Source organism: Ambystoma mexicanum, chromosome 5q (genome assembly GCF_040938575.1).
Source record: "Ambystoma mexicanum isolate Mex_15411 chromosome 5q, UKY_AmexF1_1, whole genome shotgun sequence".
Lineage (NCBI taxonomy): Eukaryota > Metazoa > Chordata > Amphibia > Caudata > Ambystomatidae > Ambystoma > Ambystoma mexicanum.
The window spans coordinates 722,716,775-722,742,532 of NC_090933.1; the positions used below are offsets into that span (position 1 = coordinate 722,716,775).

Below are 25,758 nucleotides of genomic sequence, written 5' to 3' on the forward strand. Positions count from 1 at the left end.
GATTAGGCACGCGAGATCCGACAAACAGTTGAGGGTGTCATCAGGGGAAGTTCTCAAACAGCTCATGTTCATGTAAAGTCAAAACCACTGGTGCATAAATCGGTGGTAGCGGAATCGAGGTCAAAGTTGAAATCCGACTCGACACAGTCCACGAGGATAGCGTTGAAGCTGCCATTGAAAATGGTGTTGATACCTTCGACAATGTCGAAGCCTACTTCGATGGCATTGAAGCCTCCTTCGAAGATTTCGAAGCCAGCGTCCATACCATTGACGCCTTCGATGCCTTTATCGAAGCATTCCTTAATAACGATGCGAAAGTCGACGCTATTGTCCTATGTCGGGGCCACCCCCTTTACCAGAAAAGGTTTTCCAGCCTCAACCCAGGCAAGAATTTTTCAGATTTATGACATACATTTTTGAAGAGCAGTCCTCTGAAGAGGATATAACTTCAGCTGGGGTTGGGTTTGGAGCCAGAGAGGTTCCTGAAGAGTTAGACCCGAGTACCAAAAATGACAGATCTTTGATTGTTTTCAAAATGCCAGTGGCCTAGACACTTCGCCTGAAGTGGAATTTGGGAAACCAGACCCTGCAGATCATGCAGATCCTGGGTATAGGAACCTCATGGGAAGGGTCATTGATTTCATGGAAAGCAGCTTCCCAAGTTTCGACCAGGATGATATGACTAATATGCTGACTGAAGGACCTCAAAAAGATCCTGTCCTCTCTTTCCATGAGGCACTGCAAAAAAGGGTGATGACGAATTGCGATACCCCTGATTCGGGTTCGGCAGTAAATAAAAGATTTTTGGCAAAGTACAGACCATCTTCATCAGATCCTGAATACCTATCTAAACATCCCTCTCCTGAAAGTTAAGTGGTACAATCTTTAACCTCCACTAGGCAGTCAGTTTACCCTTCTATACCACCAGATGGGGATAAGAAAGTTGATGCTTGCGCCCGGAAAGTCTTTTCTTCGGGCAGCATGGCCCTTAAATCGACTAATGTAACTTGCACTTTGGCAAAATTGTCATACCCTGTGGGATTGTATGACATCAGCGGCTGAACACATCCCGGAGGATGAGGAACAGGATGGTTTCCTGACAATAGTGAAATTTGGAAAAGGGGCTATAGAGGAATGCCTCCAGTCAGGACTGGACACTGCTGATGGTGTAAGCAGGTCCATGGCATCTAGCACGGTCCTATGCAGATTTACATGGCTGAGAAAATCTGGTTTTGCACCTGATGTGCAGTCCAGATTACTCAATATGCCCTTTGACGGCTTGAGCTTGTTTGGCAGCAAGGTGGATAAGAGCTTGGAGAAGCTGCAGACCTCGAAAGCGGCAGCAAAATCACTCAGCATCGCTATAAGACGAACTCAACAACACTCCTACGCATCTTCCTGGAGGAGTCGTCCCTTTCGTTTTTACTCTTTTGGAAGAGGGAGGGGGCAGGCCAGTCCGAGGCCAACAGAGAAAACCCTTTCATTGTGGAAAGAGGAAAGGTGTTAGATCAGCCCCAACAGCGGCTACTACCTCAGCCACTGCTGCAGCCGTGTCAAAGCCACTTTGAGGTCTTCACCCACAAAACCTCGGTGGGAGGCAGAATCACTTGGTATCTGAACGAATGGCAAGGCATTACGTCAGATGCCTGGGCGCTAGAGATAGTGACCCATGGTTACTGCCTTCCTTTTCATCAAAGACCTCAAGATCATCCACCGGGAGCTAACTCTGTCAAAATTCCAGACCCGCTCCTTGTGCAGGAGATTTCAAACCTGCTAGAGAAAGGTGCAATAGAACATGTACCTGTAGCGGAAAGGAACAAGGGTTGGTACAACCCTTATTTTCTCATCCCCCAAAAGGAGGGAGGATTGAGACCCATATTAAGAAATTTGAACAAATTCATCAGGAAGGACAAGTTCAAGATGGTGACCCTTTCTCAGATCCTTCAGGCTCTTCAGCTTAAGGACTGGCTGGTTTCATTGGACCTTCAGGATGCTTACTTTCATGTGCTAATCCATCTGAAGCACAGAAAGTACCTGGGTTCGCGGTTGAAGGTTCTCACTATCAGTTTCGAGTTCTGCCATTTGGGCTGACCTCCGCCCTGAGGGTTTTCACCAAGCTGATGGCGGTAGTGGCAGCGAATCTCAGGAGAGGGGGGATTCACGTCTACCATTACCTGGTCGATTGGCTAATCAGGGCAAGTTCACCCTAACGAGCCCTTGAACATCTGGCCCTGACCTGCTACTTCTTACACAGACTGGGCTTCTCCCTCAATTGCAAGAAGTCACAAATGATTCCAAACCAAAGACTCCAATTCATCGGAGCAGTCCTGGATACTTCCTCAGGGAAATCCTCACCTCCCGAGGAGAGAGCTCACCACATTATGCAGATGGTAACAAAGTTTCAAAATGCCCAACATCTGCCGGCAACGCATCCTCCATTTTTCTGGTGCCGCAGGCCAGATTGATGATGAGATCCCTTCAATGGGCCCTCGGGACTCCATCGGCCCAATTTTCGGGGGCGATGTCAGATCTTCTGCAAGTCACGGCCAAAGTGGCTCAAGATCTTCTATGGTGGGCTTGCAAGAAAAATATCCTCAAGGGAGAATCTTTTTTGCAACCGTGGCCGGAGATAACAGTAGTGACGGACGCCTCACTCACGGGGTGGGGAGCCCACACCAACAATCTGACAATCCACGGTTGTTGGTCTCCATCGGAGTCCAAACTACACATCAACCTTTCGGAGCTGAGGACAATCAGAATAGCGCTGAAGGCCTTTCTGCCCTCTATTCAGGGAAGGAATGTCCTGATAATGACGGACAACACAGTTGCCATGTACTACTTCAACAAGAGAGGAGGTGTAGGATCACTACCACTGTGCAGAGAGGCAATGCAGCTCTGGTTCTGGGCAATGCAAGAAGGAATCTCGATATCAGCACTTCACCTAGCCTGAGAGCAGAACACGGCGGCGGACGCTCTGAGCAGGCAGAGCACAGTCTCACGAGTGGGAACTAGCTCAGGAAGTCCTTGAAGAGATCTTTGCCCTTTGGGGAACCCCTCAAGTGGACCGTTTCGCGACCAGTGTCAACAGGAAATGCAAAATGTACTGCTCAAGGGAATTTCCTCCAAGAGGAGCTCTAGGGGACGCGCTCGGGGTGGACTGGGTATTTCCGCTCCTATAAGAGTTTCCTCCCATGAGTCCTCATGTAATGAGGAGGTTGAGAAAATTCAGGAAAACCATGATCCTAATTACCCCGGACTGGGCCAGGTGGACGCGGTACCTGGACCTTCTGGATATGTCCATCTGCCCTCCAATATGTCTTCCACAAGGAGAGGATCTTCTTTTGCAAGAGGAAGGTAGGGTTCTCCATCCAGAGGTCATGACACTCAGCCTTCATGCATGGTTTCTGAGAGGCTGAGATGTAAGGATTGGGACCTCCTGGATGACGTAATGGAGATCTTGCTTTCGGCCAGGCAGCCAGCAACAAAATCCTTGTATCGGTGTCATTGGAACAAATTCAGTAACTGGTGCAGGGATAAGAATGCGGATCCATTTTTATGTAATACTCCTACAGTACTTTCTTTCCTCTTACACTTGGCCAATTTGGGGCTCCAAGTTGGTACTATAAAAGGATATTTGGCAGTGCTATCTATCTTTAAGCTCTCCTTGGAAGAGGTGTGTCCTATTTTAAAATGCCCTTGGTCATTCAATTCTTGAAAGGGCTGACAAATGTGTACCCTCCGACACATTTTCAGGTGCCCATCTGAGTGGGATTTGAATTTAGTCTTAAAATTTCTTACGTGTGCCCCTTTCGAAACTTTACATTCTTGCCCGTTAAGACTTCTCACTCTAAAAACAATTTAGTTAGTGGCTATAACGTCAGCCCGCAGGATGAGTGAGTTGCAGGCGCTCTCTTGTAAGCCTCCTCACACCATTTTCCATAGGGACAAAGTTATTCTAAAAGTTAAACCATCCTTCTTGCCTAAGATGGTCTCTGATTTCCATCTGTCACAGAAAATCACCTTACCTTCTTTTTACCCCTCCACACGCTAGTAAGGAAGAGGAAAGCTTGCACAAACTGGATCCAAAAAGGGCTCTCAGTTTCTATATTTCTAGAAGGGCAAATTTCAGACAATTTGACAAACTATTTGTTGGGTATACTGGACACAAATTGGGCCTTGGAGTGTCTAAGCAAACTCTATCCAGATGGATGATTCTAGCAATCTCGGAGTGCTATAAATTGGCTGGGAAAGAGCCTGCAGATGGGTTAAGGGCTCATGCAACCAGGGGCATGACAACTTCCACGGCTCTTCAGAGGGGTACCCCGGTGCAAGATATATGTGCTTGTCGTCAATGCACACTTTTGTGAAGCGTTACTGCTTGGACTCTACATCATATGAAGGAGGACTCTTTGCAAAAGCTGTCCTTCATTCAGTCCATGATTGAAATTTATGGTACTCCCTCCTCCAAATTCTTACTGCTTTGGGAGCCTATCTAAGATGAGGAATACGTGGGAGGGCACAATCCATTCGAAGAACAAGTTACTTACCAACTGTAACATTCTTTCGACTGGATGTTTCCTCCTACGTATTCCTCATTGACCCTCCCAACCTACCCCTCCTTACAGTTTACGGCAGTTGCACTCAAACTTCCTTAAGAGCCTGAGGATTTTAAAGCCTGATCAACTGATGCGACCGTGAACACCGTAAAAACAGATCTGAGGTAACGGACGCGGTTCAAACCCTTTATACAGCGGATGACGTCAACGCTCGACGGCGGCCCTGGAGGGACTACGACTCTGCGGCCTCGAACACAGCACCCTCTGGTGAAAAAAAAAATCCGTAGCAGCAGAGCTGCCAGACAAGATATCTAAAATGAGGAATCCGTGGGAATAACATCCAGTCGAAAGAACGTTACAGTTGGTAAGTAACCTTAGTGGGCAGCCAATGTGGGGTACGCAGAGTTGAGTTGATATGGTCGCTGTAGCCCAACTGTCATAAAATTTCAAGCACACTGCTTTTTGTATGATCTGCAGTCTAATTAAAGTTGAAGATGGTAGACCCAAGTAGACAGTATTAAAATAGCCTAGACGATGCAGAATTACTGCAATAATCAGCTGAACTCTATGAAAACGGGAACTATAATCCAAAAACCTACACAAGGAATAGAGATGGAAAGAAAACTCTGGAAACCTGACTGATTTGTTGCGTAAAAGACAGAATAATCAAAAAGACCTCCCAGATTGTATACTTGTGTCTGCAATGGATGCATGCCTGGCAAGGTGGGCCCGAGCTCAGAAGTCAAATATTCCTCTGCCTCAGCCAGTGAGGTATTGGTTCTCAGTGAGCCAGAAAGCAGAACGATGATGGTTACTCCAATTCCTGGTATCCTCTGTGTGGCTTCTGAAACCCTAAAATATGGATCCGATGTCATCCCCCAATCTCAGAATAATTTGGGTATCATCGGTGTACATGTATAACATTAGACCTGGAGAATGAGTCAGATTGGTAAGACGCTTCATATATTGATATTTCTAATATCTTCTTGGGGAGTTCCTTAAGTAATTCAAAGTAGAGGAAAACGATCCTAATCCGTTGGTGTTGCCAATGTCTTATGGGAATATGACACTAAAAGCCTTGAAATTGTAAACTCCCCAAGAGATATCAAACAATGGTAGGAATGTCAAATTTCAGTCAATAAGTCATGACGTTTTCCATAAGAAAAGAATTTCTGAAATCTTGAATAGCATTTTAGCATGTTTGGGTCTTAATACTCCTGGATATGTGAGACCATCAATATGGAAATGTAGGAAGGAAATTTGGTAATGCTTTCAAGTTGAAAAACATTAAAAATCCCTAAATCATTCCAAATCCTGGCTAGATAATTACAAGTGCTTATAGCTATTACTCGCGAATGCCCTGAATGAAACCCCAGCTAATAGAGAGAAGGTAAGTGGGTTAAACATTTAAAAAAAAGCTCAGTCAAAGGAAACAATCAATTGAAAATACGTGGGAAAAGGTTGATGAGGCAGCCGTAGATGGTGATTTGTCAATGTGTCCTTATAGTAGCTGAATGTAAAACCTCCACAAATAGGACCTTTTGATTCCTTGCCATAATTTGTTGGTTGCTTCTGTCGCCCATTATTCTAAGCTCTATAACCACTGCATTGCAGACATTACTGCCAGGGGGTTGACGTCTAATGCTGTTAATTTGGGGGACTTAATTTTCATGTGAAGGAAGTTGAGAGAACATTGGACACCCAGTCGCTGATCAAGCCCCAGACCGGATGCAGTCCCCATACATTTATATTTAAAAAATAGCCTTCTTTGAGTACCTTGTTAACATACTACTTCTAATTCATTTTTGGAGAGCCAATTTATTCCATCTTGAATGACATACTTGTATAATTGTCCCTTTCTATATAAAAGAAAGGCCTCTATCTGTCCCTTCATATAGACTGATCTAAGACCAGGAATGCGACATGGGGACCTTCTTGCTCCCTGGCTTTTCAATTTATTCACAAACTCCTTGATGCAAACCCTTAAGGATGGAACAACGGATGTCCTCTCGAGCACTAATAGAAGGATTTGTGCACTTACATATGCATATAAACACTTGAAACACTTGTGTATAGGCGCGTTATAAATGCCATATCATATATCATATCATACAATGCTGTCTTACTGTCACAGACCATGGCCTCATTACAAGTTCTGCGGTGTGGCCAAAAACGCTAGTAATGCAGTGGTAACGGAATAACCATTGGATTACCTCTGTATTACAACACCACAAACTATCGGTTTGGAGGTAAGGTGGAGGAAAAACCTCCAGCAGAATGCTGGTGGTAATTCCTCCACTTTACAGCCAAAAAAAGACTAAATTGGCAGAATGTATCTAGAGGCGGAATTACTGCCGTTGGTAATTCTGCTGAAATCACCATGGAGTTCTATGGACTCTAATAAATGGGCATAAACCAAAAATGGAAACCAGAAAACCCACATTAATGTCCTCACAACAACGGTCCAATAATATAATAATAAAAGAGGGCCGAAACATATGGCGTCAACGTTATATTGTTGAGGTACCAGTTGTTGACTGTATTCACTGAGGCCTGAGTTATTGTTTGTTTTCCGGTTCCCCCTCTTTGATTTACTGCCATGATGCAACCAAACTTGTGATGAGACCCTATGTCAGCCCTACAGAATCTGATGTCCTCTAACAATACTTGCATAAACTGACAAGAATTGGAGGCAGGCTCCAGGTAAGATTTTGAAGTGTGAGAATGTTACTCCTTTTTCTACATTGGGATTTTTGAGTAAAAAGGTAATTAATATTCCCAGTTGGGGGATATTTATTGTAAGCGTGTAATATATTTTAACTGCATAACAGATATTGTTTTTGGTAGCCATACTTTTCACTCAGTAATTAAAGCAAAAGATGCATTTTTACCAGATTTTCTTTTAAAAGCAACTTCATGGTGGTCACAGAACTTTGGAGACTATCAAAAAAAGATTTTTAGCTATGGTCTGAAATTTGGACTGTCCAAACAATAAGTTTATTAAGTACTAAACTTAAGTTTTATAATATCCTCACGTGGGTGACGCACATAAACAACATGGCCCTAAATATGATAGTCCAATGGTGTCATTCTAAGGATTTTGTGGGGCACTTTGAAAGCATAGATTACACAACTACTAAGCATTTATGCAGTGAAAATCCATAGCTCACACTAAGTATTGTGTAGGCATTTGGGGCTCTATTAGGGCAGACCAATTGAAAATAAATTACTAATAAACATCCAGTGAGTCCCTCCAACCACCTCTCCTTTACAGTATACACAGGGAATTGGATATCTTCTTTTTTCAGCGGTTGACCTTGCAGTACAACCTGCTCTACTATGGATCAGGATTTGGCTGAATGAAATGGCAAATCTTAACCCAGAATATTATAACTGTTATTGCAGGCTTTCCTAGTGGTAAAATTGAGTTGTTGGATAGGATTTTACAAAACCTTTTTTTTTATTCTTGTTGGTTTGGCAATCTGAAGGCCATTTCAAGTAATGCCAAATCATTTTTTATTAGAAAGCAGGAGGAATCTGCGTCTTTGCTTCAATATTTTTTACTTGCACCAGTCTCTCGAGCAGCAGGTTAATTACTGGCAGTTAGAGATAAAAACCATTGTATGTTATTGAGTCATTTTAGGTGTAATTGGCGTAATCTTTTGACTTGCTCACCTTCTCATCTACTTGCGTCAAATGATATGTATGGAAGGAGGGTGTGGAAACGTGCATGTATATTTTCACACTTTATGCAGTTCCAATGAAATATTTTCTCGTAGCGCTTTTACTCAATCTACTATATTTACTGCTTCTCTGATTCATATGTGTATTTTTGCGTTGCTAATTATTGTTTTGCTGTTTTAAGAATAGGATCCAAATTAATGGTACACATTTAGCAACATTCAAATTCATAAATGCCTGGACTATAAGTTGATTTTGATATAACTTGTTGCTGTGATGTTTTTATATTTGTGACTTTCATGGGGTTTTAATCATGACCTAAATTATTATTGTTGTTGAATCGAGCGCCTTCTCAGGAGTGATTGGAGCCAGGCTAACACTTTGTCTCTAATACAGAGGTGGGTGGTAGAGTCAATCCAGGAGAGTGGGATGTTCAACTGTGCCAAAGGCTGCTGAAAAAAGTAATCTTAGGTTTTATTTTACACTAGTTACTGGCTGTGACATAATTTAGGGAAGGCCACCTTTGGTGAACAGGGTTACACATCTTAGGTTTGGCCTGAACCACACAAGGGGTTGATAGCATGGCGAGCAGTCAGGCTTATGCTAAGCAGGGAGGCAGGCTGTAGTGAGGTACCAAGAACTCTGACCAGTGTCCTAAGGCAGGATAGAGGGACTGGGTTGTCCACCCCAAGGTAACTCTGAGGACCTGCAGCGGTGCGAGATGCAAGCAATTTACAGCCTCCAGGATCAATCAAGAATTCTACAGGTAAGTTGTACCAGGAGCAGGACAGTACCTTCAAGTGAAGAAGCAGTTGCTGAAGGACGGTTCCAGCGGTGAGTCAACAGCAGACCCGGTCACAGGTTTCTCTGTCTTGGTGACGGAAGAAAGGGACTTTGGTGGATCTGTCGACCGCTCTTGTGCAGACAGATGCCCAGCAAAGGATTGTCGCGGTTCTAGCTTGTTGGTGCATTTTTCAGGCTTGAGTGAAGCACGGATGTTGCACCGGTAGACTCTTCATTTGTCAGTAGTCTGTGCTGAGGAGACTTTGGGGAGCTGGCTCAAGTCATGGCAGGCTTGGAAGGGAGGAAGCCATTGTTTTAGGATCTTCGCTGTTGCTTGAAGTAGAGTCCGGGACAGCAGCAGTCACTCAGCGGCCTCTGGCGGTCGTCGGACTTTGCTGGCTGCGTCCTTAATCGTCCTCTTCTGTTCCAGTGATTGACTCTGGGTTTCAGCTCCAGTACCTTGGACTATATCCATGAACACCAGCTGAGTCCACCAATCCTGTCCCATGCACCATTCAAACTTGGAGATGGCTGTTCAGTGGGTATAGTTGGCCTCCCAGTCTGAACTGGTTTCACTCGGGCACACTTCAGGACAAAAGCACAGGGGAGTTTCGGTCAACCACCCCCACTTCCTGCCCTGCCAGTAGCTTAAAGAAGCTTTGCAGGCTTTCCAAGGGAAGCCCGGCAAAGACAAAAATGGACCCTCCCCCATCTGGCACGGTAGAAGAAGGCAACCGTAAGGACAAGACATCGAGTTCAGGGCTAAATGGTGTGCCTTGCGACCCCTACCGCAGCTGCGATGACAGCCTGCAACAAAAGCCCATACAAAGTAGTGTAGTAGGTACACCGTCAACAGCATGAACAGATGGACTCGTTAAAAGTAGCAAAAAAGTTACTGGAGAGTTGAGAAAAGGGGTACACTGGATCCCTTAAGCACTCCACATAAGGTGGTGGGGTGTACTGATCTCCCTAAAGAAAATACAGGTAGGACAAAAACATCCCCTGCCTTTACAACGATGAGTTAACCAATGGAAAAAAAGAGAAACCATGAAGGGGAAACTCTAGAAGCTTCCAAAAGCACTGCACAAAAGGTGCTGTGTGCTGTAGATGCCTTACAATTGGGGGAATACTTAACTATGCAGCAGCCCCCAGACTAATCAACACTCGAGCAGAGATCGAGATGGTAACCATTTCCTTATCATTTTCTAACAGGAACTGGGACCGTAGGGGACCCGTTTGGACCCACTACTGCGTCTGTGGAACTCCAATTTTGCGAGCCAGCACCTTCAGGTAGCTATCTTTTTGTAAAAAGATTCCTATCCCCACATTTAATGTTTTTACCACCACAAGTTGTAGTACATGCACGATTCTGTATTGAGTTTTTCAGTTCTAACTGGGCATCGCTGGACATTTAGAGGCTTTACATGCCCTCTTCATCTATTGACACCCCTACAAGCATTTATTGCAATCATTCGGAAACAAGAATCCCAGATGAACACGGAGGTAATAATTGGGGCCCCCTCGAACTTCAATAGGAAGCCCTCCATTTATTAGAAAGGGTACCAAACCACTCACTTCCCCTTCTTTTTCACTAAACTGAGGTTTCCACCATTTTGTTTTATACCAGCAGGCAGCACGGCTATATATTAAGGGGGGAATCATGGGAAGGGCTCCACCAGAAATTACACCAGGTTGCTGCAACTGAGGAACACAGAAGCCACCACATTAGAGTCCAGGGTTCCCTTGGGCTCAAGATAGGACACGACCCAAGACTTGGGATCACAGTATCGGCAGGTAAATCCACAACCGAGAAATTTGAGGCTCAATTGCATTTAGTTTATACAGGGTCAGACATATTCTGACCATAATTGAGATGGGGAATTAAATCTGTTTGCTTTTTTACACATTTACACAGGGTCTTCAAACAAGACACCCTGATGAAGGTGGCCTAAAAAGCATCTAACGACCGCCGAAACGTGAAGAGCTTGGTTGGACACCAAGCCCCACGTAGGCAAAGAATTCTTTAACCGTAAAGACCCAGATACAGGCTTGACTGGAGCCTTGAGATATTTGTTAATTCTTATTCTGTTTTGGTGGAAAGGCAGGAATATAATAACAATTGGGGAGAGATAGGGTACCCTTAATTGGGTGCAGAACTAGGGAACTGAATTCAAGTCTTCCTATTTTAAATTCACCTCTAATGTTATATTCAGAAATGTTATGTCTTGCTTTTATGTTGATCAATGCTTTTATCATGATGTACTTCAATTAAGTTTGTCTATCACAACGTGTATATTATTTACTTCTTTTTATACTTTGGAAAGATGTCAGTGTTGAGTTTGAACGCACTTTATCAAAACACACCTTATTACTGAGAATTAAAAGAGCACATATTCAAAACATTTTATTCCCTCTCCAATTTGTCCAGTTATCCCAAAATTTTTATAAATAAGGGATTCAGATGATTGAGATAACACTAATGTCACCCGCTGAGTAGGCACCGAGTGATTACCAAAATGCTTCTTTAGACTTCTTTTTCTTTCTGGGTGGGATACATTTATATCTACAAATCTTACAATTGGGGGAAAGCATGATTTCAAAAAGAAATACCAAAGAGAGGAAAAAAAGGGTTCCCATGATCAGAGTAAGAGAATGCATAAGTGTCGAAAAAGGTACCCACTCAGTAGAATCAGTGAACGCAATGATATGACTGTTTGAATCACTGTCGGTGTTCACTCTGAAGTGACTGGTAGGATACTGTTGGGAAAAGACTTGAAGGTCCTCGGTGTAATCTCCAGCACACCAAAACCCCCTTCTATGAAGGAGCTTACAAGAAAAGCCAGGAGGCAATTTAAAGAGACCTCCCCACTGAGACTAAGGAGAAATCCAGAGTCTCAAAAAGAAAGAAGAGCATCAAGCCCAAACCTTCCTCAAAGAAAAGAAAGATTTCTGTTGCTTTATTCATCACTTTCCAGTAAAGAATTTCAGAGTTTCCAGTATAGAAAAACTCCAGCTGCTGCCGAGTAGGTGAAAGAAGAATCCCCTAAAAACCCACCTACTTTTGAAACAGAAGTGGAGGAGATTGAACCCTGTCGATAGGATCTGGATCCTAGAGACCACCCTGAGCTACAGACTTTGCTTGCAGAAGGTCGACCCTCTTGGACAAACTTTAAAACAGGACACCAAGTGCGTCCCTCTCTTGGGGGTCTGCGACAGCAGGTAGCTTCCCAACATGAAAGGCAAGAACCAGGGAAGCATAGACTCTACTGGGAGGATGGTCTCCCCTACAGTGAGCCTATGGAATCTACTTCAGGGGCCTCAGGAGACTGGTGGTACCCCAAGACATAAGATCCTAATTTCTGCAATTAGCCCATGAGGTTCATCTGGTTGGTCATTTGAGTACCAAAAGGACCAAAGAGAGAACCTCACTGTATTTCTACTGGTTCAAGATGGGTGCAGAAGTAGAAAAGCATTGCAGAAGCTGCCACGCTTGCCAATTGTCTGGCAAGAGTGGAACAAGGAATGTGGCACCCTTAGTGCCCCTCCTGGGTGTGGGAGTTCCTTTTGAGAGGGTGGGAATTTACATTTTTCATCCCCTAGATCTTCCAACCTCTTCAAGCAACTGGTTTATCTTGGTTGTAGCCTGGTTGTAGAGGACCATGCCACTAGAAATACTGAGGCAATACCTATGAGAGCTGTTATTACTCGGGCAGTTGCTAAGGCCCTACTTGGTATTTGTATCTGGGTAGGATTTCCTAAGGAGGTTTTATTGGACGGGGGTTCAAATGGTATGTCCCATTACATGCAGGCCATGTGGAAAACCTCTGCAGTCACCTACACATTCTCAACATCCTACCACTCTCAAGCCAGTGGGTTGGTAGAGAGGTTGAACATGATTAGTGCTTTAGAAGCACCCCTTAGAAGAAAGACAGACCTTCTACTGCCATGCCTTCCTTTTGGCTACTGAGAGGTGCCTCAAGCTAGAGTGGGCTTTAGCCCCTTTGAGCTCCTCTATGGCCATCCAGTCAGAGGCCCTTTGGCCCCGATTAAGGAAAGGACGGAAAGTTTCCTCCCTTAAAGACATTATGAATAACTGACTTTGTGCTAGGCCTCAGAGGATGGCACACATGATGACTGAAGCTTCAGAAAACTGTCAAGCATGGGCATGAGCAGTAAACTAACATGGAGCGGTTTACTCCAGACCAGCTAGTTCTCGTTCTGGTCCCAATAAAACAAAGTAGGTTTACAGGACAAGTAGACGGGGCCCTTCAAGGTTGTGGGCAAGCCTGAAGGGGTCAATTAACAACGACACGACATTGACACTGGTGACAGTGTCCCTGTGAAAAGCACGGAGCTACAGAATGTCAGATCATGTGAGCAATCACATCAAGGAAGAGGTCAGTAAGATGCTTAACCTTGGAGTTATTGAACACTCCACCAGTCCATGGGCTAGTCCAGTTGTACTATTACAAAAAACTAAGGTTTTGAGTGGACTACAGGGCCTTGAATTCAGTTACCAAAACTGATGCCCATCCTTTGCGAAGGACTGGTGAATTGGTGGACAAGCTGGGGGGGTCAGCTAAATTCCTCAGTACATTTGACTTGACAAGTGGTTATTGGCAGATTGCCATGAATGATGATGCCAAGGAAAAAAATGCTTTTTCTACCCCAGAAACCTTGTATCAATTTAAGATCATGCCCTTTGGACTGAAAAATGCACCTGCCACTTTAGAGAATGGTCAATCATGTTCTGAATGTCTTGGAGAACATCTTCATGGCATACTTGGAAGACATGGCAGTGTTCAGCTCCACTTGGGAAGTACATCTCCATTTTGAGCAAGTGTTGCAGGCTATTCACCAGGCCAGTCTGACTATCAAGGCAAGCAAATCTCAAGTTGGACAGAGTAAAGTTGTCTACCTTGACGTAGGAGGGGGTGAGATAAAGCCCCTGCCTAGCACATTTGAGAAACCTAGGTGTATTCTCCCATTAAGATCCCGAAAGTCCTCTATTCAGGTGGCTGGGGGAGGGCCATCGTGCTTGGATCCCAACCCTGGGGTTGGACGAGCGAGCGAGGATTACCTAGGTAGGGGAATCCAGGATTTCCTTTGTGGGAATACCCCATGTGAGACGCTGTATTCTGACGGGACGATAGAAGTAGTAGTCCCAGCTGCCTTAATGGGATACATTGATTCCCGTCACCCTGCTCTAGGTCTCAATTTCCCTAATTCCAATCCCGTCACCCATGAACCAGGCTAAAAGAAGGAAAGCGTCAATTGCCCAAGTTGGGAAGGAAGAAAAACCAACCAAAACAAAGACGTACGCCTGCTCTTAATATCATTCATCCTCTACCAATCTAGATCACAGGGAATACCATCAAGACTCATGGTTATATAATCAACCATCAGGAATATGGAAGGGGGAAACCTTCCCCTTTAGGGAAATCCTCTAACCTGGTGTTCCCTCATGTCCGTTGTCAATTCCCTGATAGAGTAGCGGGAAATAGAGCTATACTCCAAAACCCTTCCATCAATCCCTCCCTATTTTCAACCAATACTGGGGAGAGGCAACCGGGAGCCATGCAGATTACCCATGCATATAACATGGGAAAGTAAGGGAAAATTACTATAGAAAGACCAAGTTGTCCCACTAATGGATTCAGGCATTTAATAATGACCACTTACACTTGACTCAACTTGACTGTTTTTTTCAACTATAAAAGGTGTTCATTTTCACAAGGAGAATGAGCTGGGGACGCTGTCCAGACCTGAAGAGCCAAGGAGCAGAGAACAGCAGGAGTGGAAGTCCAGAGGAGAATGGCGTGCCGAGACGCTGATGCTGTATTTGTGAAGGGCTGCAGGAGCCGTGTCTTCAAGGAGCTGGAGTAAGGCAGACTGTATCCTGTGGTGGGGTTCGATAAAATGCTTGTTCCCTTAGGATGTGTGCCAGCCCCAATGGTGTCTAAGGGGCAGGTGGGGAGACCCAACTCAACCATATGTATCGAGATGGACCGCTTGGCAATGAGACGCTGCCTTGTGAGTGAAGGAGAAACTCAGGAGCGTGCATTTGCCTGAAACGAAACGGGAGAAAGACAGTTTTAAAGCGGCACAGAGCGGAAAGTGAAAAAAGGTGTACGAAGGACAGTAGAGTGTAAGGGAAAGAAGGAAGTTGCGCTAGCGGCACCGAAGAAAAGTGAAAGAAGGGCATTTGAACAGTGCAAAGAAGGAAAAGTGGAATAAAGACTTTAGTGCAACGTGTGCATGGTAAAGAGATGACTGTGTTAAGTGTGCAGGAAGCACAAGACAGAAACGGACAAGTGCAAGGGTGCACGTTAAGGTAAAAAAGTATGTAAGGTGTGAAAGCTGCACAGTATGAAAGCAAAGGAAGGTGGAAAAAAGGAACAGCAAAGGGAAGGTGCACATATGCACTGGGAAGAAGCAACAGAGAACAAGAAAGGGTGCAGGAAGTACCTGAAGGTGGAAGGTTTAAAAGGAGGAGCAAGGAATAAAAGTGGAATACCAATTATTTCATGTTATTGAAAAAAAAGCACAGTACATCCTGACAAAACTGAATTTGTGTTCGAGACTGAAAGGGGCCTGAGCTTGGAGAAGGGCACCCTGAGAGGGATAGCCAAGTTGGAGACGGTTTTGTAGTGTTGAAAGGATTGAAGCTTGGGAAAGGGTGCCCTGAAGTTTCAAAAGAAACTGTTATTTTTCTTTTGTGGTGTTTGGAAATTGAACATGTTGAAGCTTGGGGAAGGAAACCCCAAAAAACCAAAGACGCTGAAAGTATTTGAGAATATTGTAAGAGCTCTGTGGAGAAGGTCTTACGAACAGCCCTTTTTGATTGAACTCATTTTTGTGACATTGACCAAACGACACCTGGTGAGAACACCATCTGAAACCAACCTTGGTTTCCTATTTTCTGTTGAACCACTGTGTTCTTGCCTTTTAAAGACTTCCTATCACATTTTTGTAAAGAGTGAGGGCACGCATAGGTTTAGACACAGACCGACTATTATTTTACACTATCAGACATCAACGCCCTTTAGTAACATCAGTTAAGGGAACCATCCCTTTATAGTTGGGGCCAGTTACGCATTACACCAACCCAGGAACCTTAGTAAATACAGGTTTTGAAACGAACATCTTTGAGTTTGTGTCTCTCTTGATACCATGCCTGTCTCACGCACAGTACATGCTGTACAAGACTGTCCACCCCTACTACTCATACACAAGTGAGAGCCTTCCTAGGACTCGCAGGCTACTATAGAAATGTCATAAAGAACTATGGGACCATAGGTTCTCCATTGAATACAGTGTCTTCTCCAAAATGCCCTAAGATGATGAAGTGGAATGAAGACTGTGAGAAAGCATTTCAGGGGCTGAAAGATGCACTCTGTAAAGCTCCAGTGCCGAGAGCTACAGATTACTCAGGCCTTAGTGCAGACTGATGCATCCAATACGGGAATTTGGGCAGTTTTGAGCCAAATGGATAGCAAAGGCAGCAAACACACCATCTGCTTTATCAGTAGGAAATTAAGACACAAACGACGTGGGCAATCATTGAACGCAAATGTTTTGCCACTGTGTGGGCTTTGAAGAAGTTTAGACCATGCCTGTATGGATCTGCTTTCAGAATTCAAACAGACCACCTACCCTTAAGATGGTTAATGCAGATGAAGGGGGCAAGGGGAGTCCCAAGTTGCTCAGGTTGTCCATTAGCCTTCAGGGCTTTGACTTCACAATAGAGCATCGGTCAGGTACCCAACATTAATATGCTGATGGTCTCTTCAGAAATTATGTCTGACTGGAACCAGAGATACATTCAGGAGTGGATTAGATCCTCCTGTCCCTTACTCTGAGGGGGACGAGTGTTGGAGAGATTTATCAATTTAAGGCTTAATCCCCTCTCTTAGTGAGACCCCCAGCACTTTCTGGACCTTTTTCTTGTTCTCCTGAGTGAGAGGAGCCTTTCTCCCCTCATTCATTCTTTCTTGCTCTGATCATGGGAACTCTGTTCATTGCATTTTACTTTGTTTTGGAGTCATTCTTTCCTCATACCTTTTTTAAAGGCATCTGTGTTTATTTTATTTGTTTGCATGTTAGGCGCTTACACAATAAGAATATACTGTTTCAAAGCACCCACAGGGCAGGGAAGGAACGAGGGTAGGAAATAAATTACAACACAACATTTAAGAGCAGAGGGGGAAGAGAGGCATACCTACTATGCCTTGTGAGTATTCAGAATGTGCAAGTGCAGAAAGGAAGGGGGGGTAAGTGCTGGGGAGTCCGAGCTGGTGGGTGAGCCATACACTAAGTGCTAGGAATGAGTGCTACACGGCCTGGGCTGCGGGAGATGGAAGTGCAAGCCTCCAGAGTGCAGGGTGTGCAGATGCAAAGTGCTGTGGATAGACAGGTGCTCGGGGTAAAAAGGCCCCAAAACTGCAGACCCACGTGGGAGTACAAATAATTCCTTGCTGAGATTCTTTTCTCTAGACTGCTGCTCTGGCATCTCTTCCAGAGTCCCTCCTTTGTCACCACGAACAAGGAACTGGAGACCGGGTGCACCGTGAGAGAGTCCAGCTGCATCTTCATCACTCCTCAGGTACTGTGGGACTCTGGGTAGTACTTATATGAAGCCATGTTGTCGCTCCTGTGGTACTGGAGTGCTGATTCCAGTGTTTGGGTGTTCACCCATACTGTTCGCCCAGGCCTAATGCTTGTGTGCCTATAGGGAGCCCTTTCCAAGGTCGCTCATAACCTTTTGCCCAACAAAAGCATTTTACTTATAATCAAAGTGTACTTTACCTGGTCTACTGCTGTGCCTTACCTGCTTTCCCTCCAAACTGACTCTGAAGAGCTCACAACTAGTAAGGGATGCACTGCTATAGCCCTGTTGACATTGAAGTATTATGAGCCTACAAAAGTATTGAACTGCTATTGCTGGGGCAGAACAACCCTTTTTTATTCCTACAACATATAATTTTCTGAGTGTCTATAATTAAGTGATTTTACTTTCCATTGAACTGTGTTCATGAACTGTACATTTCATTACTATTGGTTTACTCACCTGAATGATTACTGATGTTTTCTATCGTGTTGATTAGTTTAAACTAGCAAAACTGCCCGTTCTCTGAACTGGTTCTGCAGACGGGACATAACACTCAAATGAATGATCCTGTAGGTCGCTGTTCCACCTTACGCTGGCGTGGCGCAGTTCGTTGCGGTGCAAATATCTCAGAAACCATGCACCCTAGGGACCTCAAGTTTGGTTCCTTGTGTCTGGACCGGTTGAGAAACACCATTTTGTCTTTACCTTTTCGGTGAACACTGCTTCGTCTGCAGACACTGTCTCGCAGAAATCCTCTGAAAAAATTAATTTCACCTTTATGTGGCAAAAATTGCACAGTTCTGCAATGCTACCTGCCTTCATCTTTGCCTCTCGGGGTCCATTTGCCTCTCATACATTGTTTCCCTTCCTGGTGAACATGATTTACGTCTTTGTTGGCAAGCCACAAACCCACAAACACATTTTTTACTTTTGCTGAAATCCAGGGAAACAGGTGGGGTGTCCAAATGTCATCTAGCCAGTAATGTCCGCACGGTCTTCACGGGTATCTATGCAAAATTTAGTGCAGATTGGTGAAACAGTGTAGAATTGTATAAGGAACGCCACTTCGCTAAGCCACAAACCCACACACAAAATTTGACCAGGATATAACTTTGCCTTTTGTATATAAAATATTTTACTGTAACTGCAAGTGTGTAATCTTTGGACCTATGTATTTACTGAGTCCATTGTATTTACTGTTGGGGAGAATTCTCAAAAATTTGCTAATTCCCTCTACCTTAGAGACCTCCAGCAACTTTTCTTGATTTTGAGGACTTGATTTTTTTACCTGGAGAGAGTGAAGCCCTTTTTTCGCACTCTCATGTATTTTGATGTGAGTTTATACCTCTGTGTTTCTTTTTGGTTATGGAGTCTAACCAACTTCGTAGGCATCATCTTTTACAATGGTGTCACACAGCACCTTCAGTGCAATGGCACAGGGAAGTCTTTCAGATTTCCCAAGGTTTAAATAACTTCTCTGGGATCAACTACTGGTTCCCAGAACAGTAGAGTGAAATTGACTTCGCTTAGTCCTGTAAAATCCTAGACCCAGCACACCCTATTTTACAATAGAGTGCTGTAGGGGTTACTTAGTACCCCTCGTGTCTAGTTACTCGTGTAGCATTCACATGTTACCCTTTCCTCTCAGAATGGCTGGTGGCAGTGGTTTTGTAATGAACTACCATGATTTACCCCGACCACAAACTGTTTGCAGCTCTGGTAACTTTAACGTTAAATCGCGGAGCCATGTTTTTCAAAATTGCGCGGAAGCTTCCTTTGTTAAAATTGTCCCCAGTCTTCTTTTTTCACCATGTCTTTGTGGAAAGGTCCGTCTCAAGTTTTTCTCTGCGCGCCAAACCAGGTTTGGTCTCTTTGTTCATTCACCAGGAGTGAAACCCGCCTCTGGCTCCAGTGTCTGGGGTAGGCAAGAAGTGAGGGAGGTGCCTCAAACTCCCTGTGCTTAGTCTCAGAGGAGACCCAAATGCACTCTTGGTGATTGGCTGGCTGACTGTCCAGTAAAGACAGCCACCCTGCTGGGTGAGTGGCAGCTAGGCTGGAATTAATGGGAGAGAAATGAATAAAAGGCCAGTCTCTTGGCTTTGAAGTCAGAGCCGACCACTGGACGAAGGAACCGAAGAAGAGCTTGAAGAGGATGACTGCTGCAACTCCTGGACTGTTTTGCCCGGTGAAGCCCTGTTGGAGGTCCTAATAGCCAAGTTTGCATTGACAGAGAAGCCCTTTAAGGACGACTTCTCCCTTTTGAGTTGGTAGGAGCAATCATCTCCCAAGTAAGCCACCTGACACCCATCTCGGAGCTGGTTGAATTTCCTCAGAGTTACTGCAGGAAACCGTAGAGCCAGGGAGAGGGACCCCAGATTGTGTGCGGGACCTCAGACGTGAGGAAAGTCCACCTTGACAGCCAGGAAGCACGCTTGTTGCTATTTGCTGTACCGCAAGGAGCTGAAATGCAAAACAGCCACTGAAAGTAAAGTTTGCCGGTTGCCAGTTTTGACAGTGTCAGTACAGTGCAGGCGTCCCCCAATGCCCTCCCTCTTGTCCCCACGCCTGAGGCCCAGGAACAGTGAGATCTGCTGAGCTGTACATGAACAGTGAGATCTGCAGAGCTGTACAGGAACAGAGGTCTTCAGCTGCATATTTTTCTTCTTTACTAAGGTACTGTAAACTAGCCCAAGAGAACTTACCTCTTACTGTGGAAGTGCTTGTAACTTCTGCAACTCACAAGTCTAATCGGCTTTTGGCCCTACATTTGATTCTTCTTTTTATCAAAGACTCCTAAAAACTTGTGCAAAGACTTTTCCATGCACTTACCTGAAGTGCTGCTTCCTATACAACGACTTTGGCCTATTGCCTTTGGCTTAGTCTATTGAATTGAATGACTCTTCTAAGTGCTAGCTGAAAGTATTTGCCCTGCTTATGACTATTTGTAATTTCTTGCTTGTGTTCTAATAACTTTTGCCTTTTACTTACTTTTTTAAAGAGTATTCTGAATACTAACAGTAAGAAATTAATGTCCCCAGCACCCTTGGTACTGAAGTCGCCTGTGGGTGTAGGTTGTGTCTGTGGGCCATCCCAAAAGGGTCATGTCTGATTCAGAAACAGTGTACAGTGTTGAAGTATATTTGTGTTACTATTCTATTGCTCCCTTCTGAAGAAGGCTTTATAACTGACTGATACACTTGAGTGTAAGAGTGTATAAGAATACCTGTAACTGTGAATCTTTGTAACTCCACTACAGCTCACATTTCCCCTCTTGAGAGAAGCTTGGCTGCTCAACACGCTACCAAAACTGTAGTCAAAGCTTATATCAGAGGTTGGGTTGCCTATACCTGTAGTCCTATTTGTTTGTAGTGTTCCCAGAGGATACTGCATTCAAACGTTGCCTAACACTTACCTACAGCTCACATCCTCCTCCTAAGTTCAGCCTTGCTGCTCTGCCATTCTACCAAACCTTTGGGTAGTACAGACTTATACTAAGTGTTGGAGGCTGTATTCCAAGTGATAGTTTCATAGAATCTCACCTGTTGGTAGACTTTAGGAAAACTCCCTTAACACTCCTCCAGCCCAGGAATGACCCAAAGACACTTGTACCTTAACAAGTTTGTCAAAGAATTTCGTTCTCCTCAACCTGACGCCTCTTTACACAAACCATGTTATTATTGCTGTCGATGCAGCGTTTAATGCATTTTAGAACCTGGCGGGTTTCTGGCAAGCTGTTTGTTCAGGATATTGACTTGACCACAGGTACCTTTGTCATAGTGAGCCTGAGCTTTTGGGTTTGTTTGAGATAGCCTTTGTCATAACAGGCTCCTGCTTTTCTCAGGTATACTTAGTCGGTTGATGAATTCCTTAAAGCTTGCTACACAGTAGCTTCCATGCTACAGAGCGTGTATTGTATTGAAGAATTTCTTAGACGAATTTCTATTTTAAAATGAGAATACTCATGCATAGTAGTGATTTCTGTTGTCTTCTAAACCCTCCTGCTCTGACTTTCACATGAACCTCATTTCCTTTTTTGATGTTTGTTTCTTTAATTATTCAAGTTTACAAAATGGCCCTTTTAATATTTAATGATTAAAATCTAATTCTCATTGCAGGCTGTTGCTGTTTGCATGGAGAAGGGACACTATAAGCGAGCAACAGAAGTCCTGGAAAGACTCTTTGGCGAAGCAGATTCAAATTCGGTAATTTTACAAAGTTTTTTTAAGTTGCTGTATCATACTTGCTTCAGATACTCAATGCTGGATATCATTATTAAGCTTTCACTCTACATGTCACTTTGTAATAAATCGCTACGTGGCTGGGTGCATATGAAGGATTTCTGGTGTGGGGTGTTTCTTTGCACCTATCCACAGATAACTTTGACCCTGAACACCTTACACACATTAATGCAATGCGCATCATGTGCCATTGTATACTTGGCTTCTTGGAACACACCGACTTTAACAGATATTAAGAAGGGTGAGTCAGTTGTTTACTTCCATGTAACTTGATTCATCTCTTTATACAGATTATTTCGGAACTAAACTTTGTCAGGCAGGTTTTTCTTTGGCCTAATTTCTAGGGTGTGGGTATATCATCCTACATGTAGTGCTCCAGATAAAATGTTGAAGTGGGAGTATGTTACTCCCTATTTTTTAAAGTTGGGAGTGAAATTATTTTTTTGTGAGTAAAAAAAAGTCCCATTGCCAGTGGGAGTATTTTTAATAAGCGAGTACAAATATGTAGAAATATTTTGTGATGAATATTTCTTTGCACCAAGTAATTCATGCATGTAAAAATGTATATTATTACCTCTTCAGATCAGGCAGTAATACTAGTACAGCTTCTTCCTTTAGCCCTTCGTTTGCTGCTGGTCCAAACATATCCATGAAGTTGTGTGGATAAAAGCAGGACGACTTTGTGAGGAACCAGGAATGGACACAATGTATTTTTGGTCAAATGCTTTTATTAAAATAAAAGGGGTTGGAAAAATGCCTCTATTCCTGCGCTAGCTGTTTTTCCCTACCTAAAACCAAAACTAAAGGTCTGTTGATGTCAGAATCTTCAAAGCAAAAACCGTTGTTTCCAAAGTACTGGCCCTCACAGTTCAACAAAGTGAATTGGCTTTGAGCGATTGGAAAATGTTCAAAAGGAAAAATACACAACTCCAACCAAAAAGTTCCAGAGGGATAGAGTTCTTTGTTCCAGAGGGCGATTCCATTCCCCTGGATGTCTCTTCACTTGCTAGTAAAAAGATATCAGTTCCTTGAGTTTCATTTCCTTCACAATACAAATGATATTCAAAACAACTTGATTGACAAGTGTACAAATGAAAGATGCACAACTCCAATACTAAAGTTCCAGAAGGATAGAGTTCCTTGGGGCTCTTCAAGTTGAAGCCAGAGAGGTCACCTTAGTCTCTGGGGAGAGGTCCCTAAAGGCATACCCTGTCACTCCGAAGGGCACTTGGGTGTAATACCTATAGCGTAATGAGGGACCAAGCCCCTAAACCCACAAAGCTAGAGTTCACTCCTGTGACCGCACCTCTGTGGAAGTGGTTCAACAAAACACGTGTTGGGTAAGAATTAGTGCAGTCCAACTGGTGAGGACAAAACAAGACTTATCTGCTTGCTATTAGGTAACCCACCTTGTAATATAGGCCTGTACTACACAAGTTGGTAGGTAGTGTGACTGAGCAGCCAGGCGTATTTTAAGAGGGTAATGTGGGCTGTACAATTGAAATCAGTAAGTACAAGTAGCCAAGTAACACTTCCACACTTAACGTTATTTATAAATATTTATTTTAAATAAGCATTCTTTAAAAAGCATCATCTACTAGTAACATTCAATCAAAGTTGGATTCCGTTTTTAAAAAACAATAAAAGTTGGTAAATACTTTTCTTATGCTAACACATATTCCAGCACACGGAGTGACTTCAGTAAATGTCCGTATTGCACTTATTTTCAGTTACCTATTCAGTGATTGAGTTTTTTAAGGAAGGAAAGGTAAAAGATTTAGTTTGTAAAACAATTACAAGTCGAAAGCGGCTGTGGGAAGTTCGTGTTCATTGAGTAACACAGTGCGGCTTGACTTGGCAGTGCGTTCGGATCACTATTTCCATTCCTCTAGTTGTCTTGAGAGGAAGTCGACGGAGGAGTATTGAAGAGTGTGTATGCGCGGTGAATGCTCTATGTAGGTGTTAGGTTTCGTGCTGCGAAAGGCTTTGTGGAGGTGCTAGGAGCCACGAGCTGGGGGGGGCAAGCGCTATACGCCGATAGATATACTGACAGAGGCAATTGGCGGCCACAGGAACACGCAGGTAAAAAAAAAAACGCCCTCCCGGTAGCAGACTAGGAGCGTGGAGGGGTGGCCTGTATAACAGTCTCCCCCAGCATTTACGAAAGCAAGGAGTGTAAGTTTGTTACCTTATTACCATGTCACCTTATTGGTGGGCTCGTATTGAGGCGAAGAAGCAGCCCCATTTACAGCCCCAGTTGGCCAGACAGCAGTGGAACGCTCTGGCTGTGTTTGTTTATTTATTTATTTTCGTTTTTTTTCTAATCTTTTTTTTATCTTTTCAAACTTTCTCTTAACCATCAATAGTGTTGGGCCATTGTGACAGCTGATAGAACATCCCATTAGTTAAGATAAGAAAACCGAGTGACTGTCTTTCGTTTAGAAAAAGAAACATAGTGATTTCAAGCCACGCACAAGAGTCACTGCTTGCACGCTTTGAAAATATCTGCCTATATTACTATGCATGGTTATTTAACGCTGACGTATGACATAAGCTATATGTTATCACAACTTCAATACATTTATGGTGCACCTCAATAACCCGGACAGAGCTGTTCAATTTGAGCTGGTGCCTGTGGATCTTTTGATCTTTGAGCCAGCTCCGACCTACCCCTCCTAGCTAAGAGGTTACAGCTAGTAGTTGGTGACTGAAAATTATATCTCTGATCCAACGTGAACTGCCATTGTGTGCTGTTCATAATAGCCCGACAGGTGACTGTGGATTTAATATCTTTGAACCTGCCGGTCTGGTGGACTTTCTATAACCGTGGAACAATTGATTGGCGCTCTACTATCTATTGATTCGGTTTTGCCTGAAAATGAAACTCCGGAGTAACCTTAAGCGAGGTAAAAAAGCAAAAAGTGCCCTGAGTGAAGTGGATACGGTGGAAATAAGTACACAAACAATTGTAACCAAAGAAAAATAGATCACCGATTTATTTTTTGGGGAACAAACAGTGGTAGCCATGATACATTTGCAACCTGAAACAATTGCTATCTCGAATAATGTGGTATGTACATCGGCATAATTTCGATACCAAGTCTCTCCTGAACTTGTTATGGCTTGGAAGGACACATTGGTAACCTAGAGAAGCAGAAATCACAGGTGAGTGATGTGGCTTCCTGTAATAATGATGCTATTGACCTATGCACTGTCAATAATATACAAGCTATATACCTCATAAACCTCATATACCTTCCACTGATAGACCGTCCTGCTCACCATGTCTGACCGTTTTAGCAGATGGATTACTGGAGACTAATACAGAAACACAAGACAATATTCTGCCTAACACATGTCAGGACTATAGTAACTGTAATATAAGTAATAAATTAAAGGATCTAGAGTTGCATAAAACGGCAACTAGTTTTGCATTGAAAATGATGTTACACCATCATCTCGAAGGTCAGAAATAATGCTGATCTGCTTAATGCTAAGATGAATGCTATTGTAGATCCTGTGGTCTCCAATATACAAAAAGATACTATAACAATGAAACCGATTTGTAGAGGTGTGTAGTGAAAATCTGGAATCTATCTTAGTGGAAAAATTGGCTTTCAGTGAAAATGAGAGTGATATGAGTGGGTGTCTCTAAAAGAGAGAGAAGGAGAAATAAAAGGCTAAAGGAATCTAAGTAGGAGGTGATTGAAGAGGTGGAAGTGAATGAGGATGACAGTGTTCCTGTAGTAAAAGTGTACTTCAGCAGACCCCCCGCATCGAGGTTGAATCTCGACGATATCCAAACTACTGCAAACAAACTCTCATCACCAGAGCGACCTACATGGCACAATGGGAAACGGACCTAGGTCATGCAATAGAGGACCAGACG

At 43.7% G+C, this 25,758-nt stretch overlaps 1 protein-coding gene across 3 annotated transcripts in view; it reads left to right on the forward strand.

The window, feature by feature from the left end:
- The window catches only part of TERF1 (telomeric repeat binding factor 1), a 529,145-nt gene that overhangs the window by 98,080 nt on the left and 405,307 nt on the right, over nt 1–25,758 (forward strand). For all 3 annotated transcript variants that reach the window (XM_069621207.1, XM_069621208.1, XM_069621209.1), the window contains one exon: nt 21,747–21,833. In XM_069621207.1, coding sequence (XP_069477308.1) covers nt 21,747–21,833 — 87 coding nt within the window. The remainder of the gene's footprint in view (nt 1–21,746; nt 21,834–25,758) is intronic.